The 12678-nt window shown below is 42.0% G+C and overlaps 1 protein-coding gene across 4 annotated transcripts in view; it reads right to left on the bottom strand.

Annotated features, from left to right (window-relative positions):
• sipa1l2 (signal induced proliferation associated 1 like 2) overlaps positions 1-12678 on the bottom strand; it is a 467180-nt gene that overhangs the window by 286576 nt on the left and 167926 nt on the right. For 3 of the 4 annotated variants that reach the window (XM_071391253.1, XM_071391255.1, XM_071391256.1), the window contains exon 3: positions 1660-2864. In XM_071391253.1, coding sequence (XP_071247354.1) covers positions 1660-2487 — 828 coding nt within the window. In that variant the 5' untranslated portion in view covers positions 2488-2864. The remainder of the gene's footprint in view (positions 1-1659; positions 2865-12678) is intronic. The other variant, XM_071391254.1, reaches the window with a different exon arrangement.

The following is a 12678-nucleotide window of genomic DNA, read 5'->3' as shown; positions in this document are numbered from 1 at the left end:
TGCTGCCTTGGCAGGAACTAATGGGATCCATAATAAACCCCAGGAAGAGTAGCTGCTGCCTTGGCAGGAACTAATGGGATCCATAATAAACCCCAGGAAGAGTAGCTGCTGCCTTGGCAGGAACTAATGGGGATCCATAATAAACCCCAGGAAGAGTAGCTGCTGCCTTGGCAGGAACTAATGGGATCCATAATAAACCCCAGGAAGAGTAGCTGCTGCCTTGGCAGGAACTAATGGGGATCCATAATAAACCCCAGGAAGAGTAGCTGCTGCCTTGGCAGGAACTAATGGGATCCATAATAAACCCCAGGAGAGTAGCTGCTGCCTTGGCAGGAACTAATGGGGGTCCATAATTAACCCCAGGAAGAGTAGCTGCTGCCTTGGCAGGAACTAATGGGGATCCATAATAAACCCCAGGAAGAGTAGCTGCTGCCTTGGCAGGAACTAATGGGATCCATAATAAACCCCAGGAAGAGTAGCTGCTGCCTTGGCAGGAACTAATGGGGATCCATAATAAACCCCAGGAAGAGTAGCTGCTGCCTTGGCAGGAACTAATGGGATCCATAATAAACCCCAGGAAGAGTAGCTGCTGCCTTGGCAGGAACTAATGGGATCCATAATAAACCCCAGGAAGAGTAGCTGCTGCCTTGGCAGGAACTAATGGGGATCCATAATAAACCCCAGGAAGAGTAGCTGCTGCCTTGGCAGGAACTAATGGGATCCATAATAAACCCCAGGAAGAGTAGCTGCTGCCTTGGCAGGAACTAATGGGGATCCATAATAAACCCCAGGAAGAGTAGCTGCTGCCTTGGCAGGAACTAATGGGATCCATAATAAACCCCAGGAGAGTAGCTGCTGCCTTGGCAGGAACTAATGGGGGTCCATAATTAACCCCAGGAAGAGTAGCTGCTGCCTTGGCAGGAACTAATGGGGATCCATAATAAACCCCAGGAAGAGTAGCTGCTGCCTTGGCAGGAACTAATGGGATCCATAATAAACCCCAGGAAGAGTAGCTGCTGCCTTGGCAGGAACTAATGGGGATCCATAATAACCCCCAGGAAGAGTAGCTGCTGCCTTGGCAGGAACTAATGGGATCCATAATAAACCCCAGGAAGAGTAGCTGCTGCCTTGGCAGGAACTAATGGGATCCATAATAAACCCCAGGAAGAGTAGCTGCTGCCTTGGCAGGAACTAATGGGGATCCATAATAAACCTCACTTGCTTTGGCAATGTTAACATTTGCCTCCCATGCCAATAAACCCTTTTAAATTGAATTTTGAGATTGAGAGATAGATAGAGAGAGAGAGAGAGAAAGAAAGAAAGAACGAGAGAGAAAGAAAGAAAGAGACATAGAGAGAGAGAGAGAGACAGAAAGAGAGAGAAAGAAAGATAGATAGAGAGAGAGAGACAGAAAGAGAGAGAAAGAAAGAAAGAAAGAGAGATAGAGAGAGAGAGAGACAGAAAGAGAGAGAAAGAAAGAGATAGAGAGAGAGAGAGAGACAGAAAGAGAGAGAAAGAAAGAAAGAGATAGAGAGAGAGAGAGAGACAGAAAGAGAGAGAGAGAAAGAAAGAAAGAGAGAGAGAGAGAGAGAGAGAGAGAGAGAGAGAGAAAGAAAGAGAGAGAGAGCAAGAGAGAGAGACAATAAGGCCAGTAGTTACCTGCAGGCTGGGAGAGAGGGAGGTGTCACAGCGCTGCAGCAGCTCAGGTAAGCCCAGCAGTGGGCGGGGCATGGAGTGATGTGGGTGTGTCAGGGTGTGGAGGGTGTGGTCTAAGGTGTCGACACGGTAACCCCGTAGCAGCGTATGGAACCCGTCCCCGCTCAGGCCCTGCCGGTCGATAGAGGAGGTGCTACCGTATTCCCGGTGAAGCGCTGCGCCGGTGTTGGGGTTCACTGCAGTACCGTCTATTATAATGTCCTCGCTGTCGATATCACTGATGGTGACGTCACTGTTGGAACGTTGGCGGATGGGATGGAGCCCCGCCCCCTTTAGAGGGGAGCGTCCTATTAGGTCGGCCAGACTGTACCTGGGATCCTCCCCCGACTCAACAGCTTCACCGTAGTCAGAGTCTATAGGGGGCTGGTCATGTGACTGTATCACCGCTCCTGATTGTTCGAGAGGCTGCTGGTCGTTATGGAACGCCACGACGATGCTGTCGTATTTGGGGGAGTTTTGGCATCCTCCATCACAGATATCCCTCCGGGGGGCGGGAGGCCAGTCTGTAGCCCAGGCTCGGATACCCATCTTGGGCATGGCTGGGGTCCCTGTCCCCCCTGTCTCCCCTGTCCCGTTGGTCTTCCCCCCACCACCACCACCATCAGGCTTGTTGCCCTGCTGTGTCCCCTGGGCTGGGGGCCCCATGCTGCCGTTCAGGGCCTTTAGTTTCCTGGTCAAGAGTTCCTCAGACTGAGGCTGCATGGCTCTCTGCTCCTCCCCTCCTCCCTGCAGGCAGGTCTGGTCGTCTGTGGCAGACTGATCACCACTCATATCCTGTAGCAGACAGATTCTCAACTCCCCTCTCTGTCTGCATTACATGGTGAGACTCAGACATGGGAGGAGGCTGCTGGGGAGAAGGATGTTTTCCTGGGTCAAGGAGTCTAGGGGGCGATCTCGCACGCTGGCGTGACAACGGACACAAGGCATCTGGACGTCCGGGGACCAACCACTAAGGAGCGTTGATGAAAAGTAATTTTCCTCAGAATGTGTTCTCCTTTCACTGTGAGTTCATCAAAGGCAAAGCAGTATTTTCCTCTTCCTTCACAGTGCCTTGTTCCTCTCTGCTACACTGGAGTGTGTTCAGAGCGTGTATTAATCTTAGTTCACGAAGCCGCGGCTAATTCAGGAGGACAGCTGGATGTGATCTGCTGGTTGAAGACAAAGACAGAAGAAGGAGACAATGTTAGAGAATGTTAACACTGCAGGACAGTGAGAAAACAAGAGAACTCTGAGGATGGCTACATGAGGAGAACAGAACACATGTGGAGAACAGAACACATGAGGAGAACAGAACACATGAAGAGAACATAACAAATGAGGAGAACAGAACACACGAGGAGAACAGAACTCACGAGGAGAACAGAACACACGGGGAGAACAGAACACACGAGGAGAACAGAAAACACAAGGAGAACAGAACACATGAGGAGAACAGAACACACGAGGAGAACAGAACACACGAGGAGAACAGAACACACGAGGAGAACAGAACACACGAGGAGAACAGAACACACGAGGAGAACAGAACACACGAGGAGAACAGAACACACGAGGAGAACAGAACACACGAGGAGAACAGAACACACGAGGAGAACAGAACACACGAGGAGAACAGAACACACGAGGAGAACAGAACACACGAGGAGAACAGAACGTGTGAGGAGAACAGAACACATGAGGAGAACAGAACACATGAAAAGAACAGAACAGCGAAACAGAGTTAGTGAAGGTAGGGAGAAGAACAGAACAGAGATAGTATAGAGAGGAGAACAGAAGAGAGTTAGTATAGGGAGAATAGAACAGAGATAATATAGGGAGAAGAATAGAACAGAGATAGAATAGGGAGGAGAACAGAAGAGAGTTAGTATAGGGAGAACAGAACAGAGACAGTATAGGGAGAATAACAGAACAGAGATAGTATAGAGAGGAGAACAGAAGAGAGTTAGTATAGGGAGAACAGAACAGAGATAGTATAGGGAGAAGAACAGAACAGAGATAGTATAGAGAGGAGAACAGAAGAGAGTTAGTATAGGGAGAAGAGAACAGAGATAGTATAGGGAGAAGAACAGAACAGAGATAGTATAGAGAGGAGAACAGAAGAGATAGAGTATAGGGAGAAGAGAACAGAGATAGTATAGGGAGAAGAACAGAACAGAGATAGTATAGAGAGAAGAACAGAAGAGAGTTAGTATAGGGAGAACAGAACAGAGATAGTATAGGGAGAAGAACAGAACAGAGATAGTATAGAGAGGAGAACAGAAGAGAGTTAGTATAGGGAGAAGAGAACAGAGATAGTATAGGGAGAAGAACAGAACAGAGATAGTATAGAGAGAAGAACAGAAGAGAGTTAGTATAGGGAGAACAGAACAGAGATAGTATAGGGAGAAGAACAGAACAGAGATAGTATAGAGAGGAGAACAGAAGAGAGTTAGTATAGGGAGAAGAGAACAGAGATAATATAGGGAGAAGAACAGAACAGAGATAGAATAGGGAGGAGAACAGAAGAGAGTTAGTATAGGGAGAACAGAACAGAGATAATATAGGGAGAAGAACAGAACATAGATAGTATAGAGAGGAGAACAGAAGAGAGTTAGTATAGGGAGAACAGAACAGAGATAATATAGGGAGAAGAACAGAACAGAGATACTATAGGGAGAAAACAGAAGAAAGTTAGTATAGGGAGAACAGAACAGAGATAATATAGGGAGAAGAACATAACAGAGATAGAATAGGGAGGCGAACAGAAGAGAGTTAGTATAGGGAGAAGAACATAACAGAGATGGTATAGAGAGGAGAACAGAAGAGTGTTAGTAAAGGGAGAACAGAACAGAGATAATATAGGGAGAAGAACAGAACAGAGATAGTATAGAGAGGAGAACAGAAGAGAGTTAGTATAGGGAGATGAGAACATAGATAGTATAGGGAGAAGAACAGAACAGAGATAATATAAGGAGAACAGAACAGAGATTATATAGGGAGAAGAACAGAACAGAGATAGTATAGAGAGGAGAACAGAAGAGAGTTAGTATAGGGAGAACTGAACAGAGATAGTATAGGGAGAAGAACAGAAGAAAGTTAGTATAGGGAGAACAGAACAGAGATAATATTGGGAGAAGAACAGAACAGAGATATAATAGGGAGGCGAACAGAAGAGAGTTAGTATAGGGAGAACAGAACAGAGATAATATAGGGAGAAGAACATAACAGAGATAGTATAGAGAGGAGAACAGAAGAGAGTTAGTATAGGGAGAACAGAACAGAGATAATATAGGGAGAAGAACAGAACAGAGATAGTATAGAGAGGAGAACAGAAGAGAGTTAGTATAGGGAGAACAGAACAGAGATAATATAGGGAGAAGAACAGAACATAGATAGTATAGAGAGGAGAACAGAAGAGAGTTAGTATAGGGAGAACAGAACAGAGATAATATAGGGAGAAGAACAGAACAGAGATAATATAGGGAGGAGAACAGAACAATGCACAGAGTTAGTATATGGAGGAGAACAGAACAGAAGAGAGTTAGTTTAGGGAGAACAGAACAGAGATAGTATAGGTAGGAGAACAGAACAGAGATATTATATAGAGGAGAACAGAACAGAGATAGTATAGAGAGGAGAACAGAACAGAGATAGTATAGGTAGGAGAACAGAACAGAGATAGTATAAGGAGGAGAACATAACAGAGATATAATAGGGAGGAGAACAGAACATTGCACAGAGTTAGTACAGGGAGGAAAACAGGACAGAGATAGTATAGGGAGAAGAACAGAACAGAAGAGAGTTAGTATAGGAAGAACAGAACATAGATAGTATAGGGAGAATAACAGAACAGAGAATATATAGGTAGGAGAACAGAACAGAGAGAGTATAGAGAGGAGAACAGAAGAGAGTTAGTATAGGGAGAACTGAACAGAGATAGTATAGGGAGGAGAACAGAACAGAGATAATATTGGGGGAAGAACAGAACAGAGATAGAATAGGGAGGGGAACAGAAGAGAGTTAGTATAGGGAGAACAGAACAGAGATAATATAGGGAGAAGAACATAACAGAGTTAGTATAGGGAGAACAGAACAGAGATAGTATAGAGAGGAGAACAGAAGAGAGTTAGTATAGGGAGAACAGAACAGAGATAGTATAGGGAGAAGAACAGAAGAAAGTTAGTATAGGGAGAACAGAACAGAGATAATATTGGGAGAAGAACAGAACAGAGATAGAATAGGGAGGCGAACAGAAGAGAGTTAGTATAGGGAGAACAGAACAGAGATAATATAGGGAGAAGAACATAACAGAGATAGTATAGAGAGGAGAACAGAAGAGAGTTAGTATAGGGAGAACAGAACAGAGATAATATAGGGAGAAGAACAGAACAGAGATAGTATAGAGAGGAGAACAGAAGAGAGTTAGTATAGGGAGAACAGAACAGAGATAATATAGGGAGAAGAACAGAACATAGATAGTATAGAGAGGAGAACAGAAGAGAGTTAGTATAGGGAGAACAGAACAGAGATAATATAGGGAGAAGAACAGAACAGAGATAATATAGGGAGGAGAACAGAACAATGCACAGAGTTAGTATATGGAGGAGAACAGAACAGAAGAGAGTTAGTTTAGGGAGAACAGAACAGAGATAGTATAGGTAGGAGAACAGAACAGAGATATTATATAGAGGAGAACAGAACAGAGATAGTATAGAGAGGAGAACAGAACAGAGATAGTATAGGTAGGAGAACAGAACAGAGATAGTATAGGGAGGAGAACAGAACAGAGAATATATAGGTAGGAGAACAGAACAGAGATATAATAGGGAGGAGAACAGAACATTGCACAGAGTTAGTACAGGGAGGAAAACAGGACAGAGATAGTATAGGGAGAAGAACAGAACAGAAGAGAGTTAGTATAGGAAGAACAGAACATAGATAGTATAGGGAGAATAACAGAACAGAGAATATATAGGTAGGAGAACAGAACAGAGAGAGTATAGAGAGGAGAACAGAAGAGAGTTAGTATAGGGAGAACTGAACAGAGATAGTATAGGGAGGAGAACAGAACAGAGATAATATTGGGGGAAGAACAGAACAGAGATAGAATAGGGAGGGGAACAGAAGAGAGTTAGTATAGGGAGAACAGAACAGAGATAATATAGGGAGAAGAACATAACAGAGTTAGTATAGGGAGAACAGAACAGAGATAGTATAGAGAGGAGAACAGAAGAGAGTTAGTATAGGGAGAACAGAACAGAGATAGTATAGGGAGAAGAACAGAAGAAAGTTAGTATAGGGAGAACAGAACAGAGATAATATTGGGAGAAGAACAGAACAGAGATAGAATAGGGAGGCGAACAGAAGAGAGTTAGTATAGGGAGAACAGAACAGAGATAATATAGGGAGAAGAACATAACAGAGATAGTATAGAGAGGAGAACAGAAGAGAGTTAGTATAGGGAGAACAGAACAGAGATAATATAGGGAGAAGAACAGAACAGAGATAGTATAGAGAGGAGAACAGAAGAGAGTTAGTATAGGGAGAACAGAACAGAGATAATATAGGGAGAAGAACAGAACATAGATAGTATAGAGAGGAGAACAGAAGAGAGTTAGTATAGGGAGAACAGAACAGAGATAATATAGGGAGAAGAACAGAACAGAGATAATATAGGGAGGAGAACAGAACAATGCACAGAGTTAGTATATGGAGGAGAACAGAACAGAAGAGAGTTAGTTTAGGGAGAACAGAACAGAGATAGTATAGGTAGGAGAACAGAACAGAGATATTATATAGAGGAGAACAGAACAGAGATAGTATAGAGAGGAGAACAGAACAGAGATAGTATAGGTAGGAGAACAGAACAGAGATAGTATAGGGAGGAGAACAGAACAGAGAATATATAGGTAGGAGAACAGAACAGAGATAGTATAGAGAGGAGAACAGAAGAGAGTTAGTATAGGGAGAACAGAACAGAGACAGTATAGGGAGAATAACAGAACAGAGATAGTATAGAGAGAAGAACAGAAGAGAGATAGTATAGAGAGGAGAACATAAGAGAGTTAGTATAGGGAGAAGAGAACAAAGATAATATAGGGAGAAGAACAGAACAGAGATAGAATAGGGAGGAGAACAGAAGAGAGTTAGTATAGGGAGAACAGAACAGAGATAATATTGGGAGAAGAACAGAACAGCGATAGAATAGGGAGGCGAACAGAAGAGAGTTAGTATAGGGAGAAGAACATAACAGAGATAGTATAGAGAGGAGAACAGAAGAGAGTTAGTATAGGGAGAACAGAACAGAGATAGTATAGGGAGAAGAACAGAACAGAGTTAGTATAGGGAGGAGAACAGAACAGAGATAATATAAGGAGAACAGAACAGAGATTATATAGGGAGAAGAACAGAACAGAGATAGTATAGAGAGGAGAACAGAAGAGAGTTAGTATAGGGAGAACTGAACAGAGATAGTATAGGGAGAAGAACAGAAGAAAGTTAGTATAGGGAGAACAGAACAGAGATAATATTGGGAGAAGAACAGAACAGAGATATAATAGGGAGGCGAACAGAAGAGAGTTAGTATAGGGAGAACAGAACAGAGATAATATAGGGAGAAGAACATAACAGAGATAGTATAGAGAGGAGAACAGAAGAGAGTTAGTATAGGGAGAACAGAACAGAGATAATATAGGGAGAAGAACAGAACAGAGATAGTATAGAGAGGAGAACAGAAGAGAGTTAGTATAGGGAGAACAGAACAGAGATAATATAGGGAGAAGAACAGAACATAGATAGTATAGAGAGGAGAACAGAAGAGAGTTAGTATAGGGAGAACAGAACAGAGATAATATAGGGAGAAGAACAGAACAGAGATAATATAGGGAGGAGAACAGAACAATGCACAGAGTTAGTATATGGAGGAGAACAGAACAGAAGAGAGTTAGTTTAGGGAGAACAGAACAGAGATAGTATAGGTAGGAGAACAGAACAGAGATATTATATAGAGGAGAACAGAACAGAGATAGTATAGAGAGGAGAACAGAACAGAGATAGTATAGGTAGGAGAACAGAACAGAGATAGTATAAGGAGGAGAACATAACAGAGATATAATAGGGAGGAGAACAGAACATTGCACAGAGTTAGTACAGGGAGGAAAACAGGACAGAGATAGTATAGGGAGAAGAACAGAACAGAAGAGAGTTAGTATAGGAAGAACAGAACATAGATAGTATAGGGAGAATAACAGAACAGAGAATATATAGGTAGGAGAACAGAACAGAGAGAGTATAGAGAGGAGAACAGAAGAGAGTTAGTATAGGGAGAACTGAACAGAGATAGTATAGGGAGGAGAACAGAACAGAGATAATATTGGGGGAAGAACAGAACAGAGATAGAATAGGGAGGGGAACAGAAGAGAGTTAGTATAGGGAGAACAGAACAGAGATAATATAGGGAGAAGAACATAACAGAGTTAGTATAGGGAGAACAGAACAGAGATAGTATAGAGAGGAGAACAGAAGAGAGTTAGTATAGGGAGAACAGAACAGAGATAGTATAGGGAGGAGAACAGAACAGAGATATAATAGGGAGGAGAACAGAACATTGAACAGAGTTAGTACAGGGAGGAAAACAGAACAGAGATAGTATAGGGAGAAGAACAGAACAGTGATAGTATAGAGAGGAGAACAGAAGAGAGTTAGTATAGGGAGAACAGAACAGAGATAATATAGGGAGAAGAACAGAACAGAGATAGTATAGAGAGGAGAACAGAAGAGAGTTAGTATAGGGAGAACAGAACAGAGATAATATAGGGAGAAGAACAGAACAGAGATAGTATAGAGAGGAGAACAGAAGAGAGTTAGTATAGGGAGAACAGAACAGAGATAATATAGGGAGAACAGAACAGAGATAGTATAGAGAGGAGAACAGAAGAGAGTTAGTATAGGGAGAACAGAACAGAGATAATATAGGGAGAAGAACAGAACAGAGATAATATAGGGAGGAGAACAGAACAGAAGAGAGTTAGTTTAGGGAGAACAGAACAGAGATAGTATAGATAGGAGAACAGAACAGAGATAGTATAGAGAGGAGAACAGAACAGAGATAGTATAGAGAGGAGATCAGAACAGAGATAGTATAGGGAGGAGAACATAACAGAGATATAATAGGGAGGAGAACAGAACATTGAACAGAGTTAGTACAGGGAGGAAAACAGAACAGAGATAGTATAGGGAGAATAACAGAACAGAAGAGAGTTAGTATAGGAAGAACAGAACATAGATAGTATTGGGAGGAGAACAGAACAGAGAATATATAGGTAGGAGAACAGAACAGTGATAGTATAAGGAGGAGAACAGAACAGAGATAGTATAAGGAGGAGAGGAGAACAGAGATAGTATAGGGAGAACAGACCAGAGATAGTATAGGGAGGAGAACAGAACAGAGATAGTATAAGGAGGAGAGGAGAACAGAGATAGTATAGGGAGGAGAACAGAACAGAGATAGTATAGGGAGAACAGAACAGAGATAGTATAGGGAGGAGAACAGAACAGAGATATAATAGGGAGGAGAACAGAACATTGAACAGAGTTAGTACAGGGAGGAAAACAGAACAGAGATAGTATAGGGAGAAGAACAGAACAGAAGAGAGTTAGTATAGGAAGAACAGAACATAGATAGTATTGGGAGGAGAACAGAACAGAGATAGAATAGGGAGGCGAACAGAAGAGAGTTAGTATAGGGAGAACAGAACAGAGATAATATAGGTAGGAGAACAGAACAGTGATAGTATAGAGAGGAGAACAGAAGAGAGTTAGTATAGGGAGAACTGAACAGAGATAATATTGGGAGAAGAACAGAACAGAGATAGAATAGGGAGGCGAACAGAAGAGAGTTAGTATAGGGAGAACAGAACAGAGATAGTATAGAGAGGAGAACAGAAGAGAGTTAGTATAGGGAGAACAGAACAGAGATAATATTGGGAGAAGAACAGAACAGAGATAGAATAGGGAGGCGAACAGAAGAGAGTTAGTATAGGGAGAACAGAACAGAGATAATATAGGGAGAAGAACATAACAGAGATAGTATAGAGAGGAGAACAGAAGAGAGTTAGTATAGGGAGAACAGAACAGAGATAATATAGGGAGAAGAACAGAACAGAGATAGTATAGAGAGGAGAACAGAAGAGAGTTAGTATAGGGAGAACAGAACAGAGATAATATAGGGAGAAGAACAGAACAGAGATAGTATAGAGAGGAGAACAGAAGAGAGTTAGTATAGGGAGAACAGAACAGAGATAATATAGGGAGAAGAACAGAACAGAGATAATATAGGGAGGAGAACAGAACAGAAGAGAGTTAGTTTAGGGAGAACAGAACAGAGATAGTATAGAGAGGAGAACAGAACAGAGATAGTATAGAGAGGAGAACAGAACAGAGATAGTATAGGTAGGAGAACAGAACAGAGATAGTATAGGGAGGAGAACATAACAGAGATATAATAGGGAGGAGAACAGAACATTGAACAGAGTTAGTACAGGGAGGAAAACAGAACAGAGATAGTATAGGGAGAATAACAGAACAGAAGAGAGTTAGTATAGGAAGAACAGAACATAGATAGTATTGGGAGGAGAACAGAACAGAGAATATATAGGTAGGAGAACAGAACAGTGATAGTATAAGGAGGAGAACAGAACAGAGATAGTATAAGGAGGAGAGGAGAACCGAGATAGTATAGGGAGGAGAACAGAACAGAGATAGTATAGGGAGAACAGAACAGAGATAGTATAGGGAGGAGAACAGAACAGAGATAGTATAGGGAGAACAGAACAGAGATAGTATAGGGAGGAGAACAGAACAGAGATAGTATAGGGAGGAGAACAGAACAGAGATAGTATAGGGAGGAGAACAGAACAGAGATAGTATAGGGAGAACAGAACAGAGAATATATAGGTAGGAGAACAGAACAGAGATAGTATAGAGAGGAGAACAGAAGAGAGTTAGTATAGGGAGAACAGAACAGAGACAGTATAGGGAGAATAACAGAACAGAGATAGTATAGAGAGAAGAACAGAAGAGAGATAGTATAGAGAGGAGAACATAAGAGAGTTAGTATAGGGAGAAGAGAACAAAGATAATATAGGGAGAAGAACAGAACAGAGATAGAATAGGGAGGAGAACAGAAGAGAGTTAGTATAGGGAGAACAGAACAGAGATAATATTGGGAGAAGAACAGAACAGCGATAGAATAGGGAGGCGAACAGAAGAGAGTTAGTATAGGGAGAAGAACATAACAGAGATAGTATAGAGAGGAGAACAGAAGAGAGTTAGTATAGGGAGATGAGAATATAGATAGTATAGGGAGAAGAACAGAACAGAGTTAGTATAGGGAGGAGAACAGAACAGAGATAATATAAGGAGAACAGAACAGAGATTATATAGGGAGAAGAACAGAACAGAGATAGTATAGAGAGGAGAACAGAAGAGAGTTAGTATAGGGAGAACTGAACAGAGATAGTATAGGGAGAAGAACAGAAGAAAGTTAGTATAGGGAGAACAGAACAGAGATAATATTGGGAGAAGAACAGAACAGAGATATAATAGGGAGGCGAACAGAAGAGAGTTAGTATAGGGAGAACAGAACAGAGATAATATAGGGAGAAGAACATAACAGAGATAGTATAGAGAGGAGAACAGAAGAGAGTTAGTATAGGGAGAACAGAACAGAGATAATATAGGGAGAAGAACAGAACAGAGATAGTATAGAGAGGAGAACAGAAGAGAGTTAGTATAGGGAGAACAGAACAGAGATAATATAGGGAGAAGAACAGAACATAGATAGTATAGAGAGGAGAACAGAAGAGAGTTAGTATAGGGAGAACAGAACAGAGATAATATAGGGAGAAGAACAGAACAGAGATAATATAGGGAGGAGAACAGAACAATGCACAGAGTTAGTATATGGAGGAGAACAGAACAGAA

The sequence above is a fragment of the Salvelinus alpinus genome, chromosome 3 (genome assembly GCF_045679555.1).
Source record: "Salvelinus alpinus chromosome 3, SLU_Salpinus.1, whole genome shotgun sequence".
Classification (NCBI taxonomy): domain Eukaryota; kingdom Metazoa; phylum Chordata; class Actinopteri; order Salmoniformes; family Salmonidae; genus Salvelinus; species Salvelinus alpinus.
This window is presented reverse-complemented; position numbering and strand designations above follow the sequence as displayed.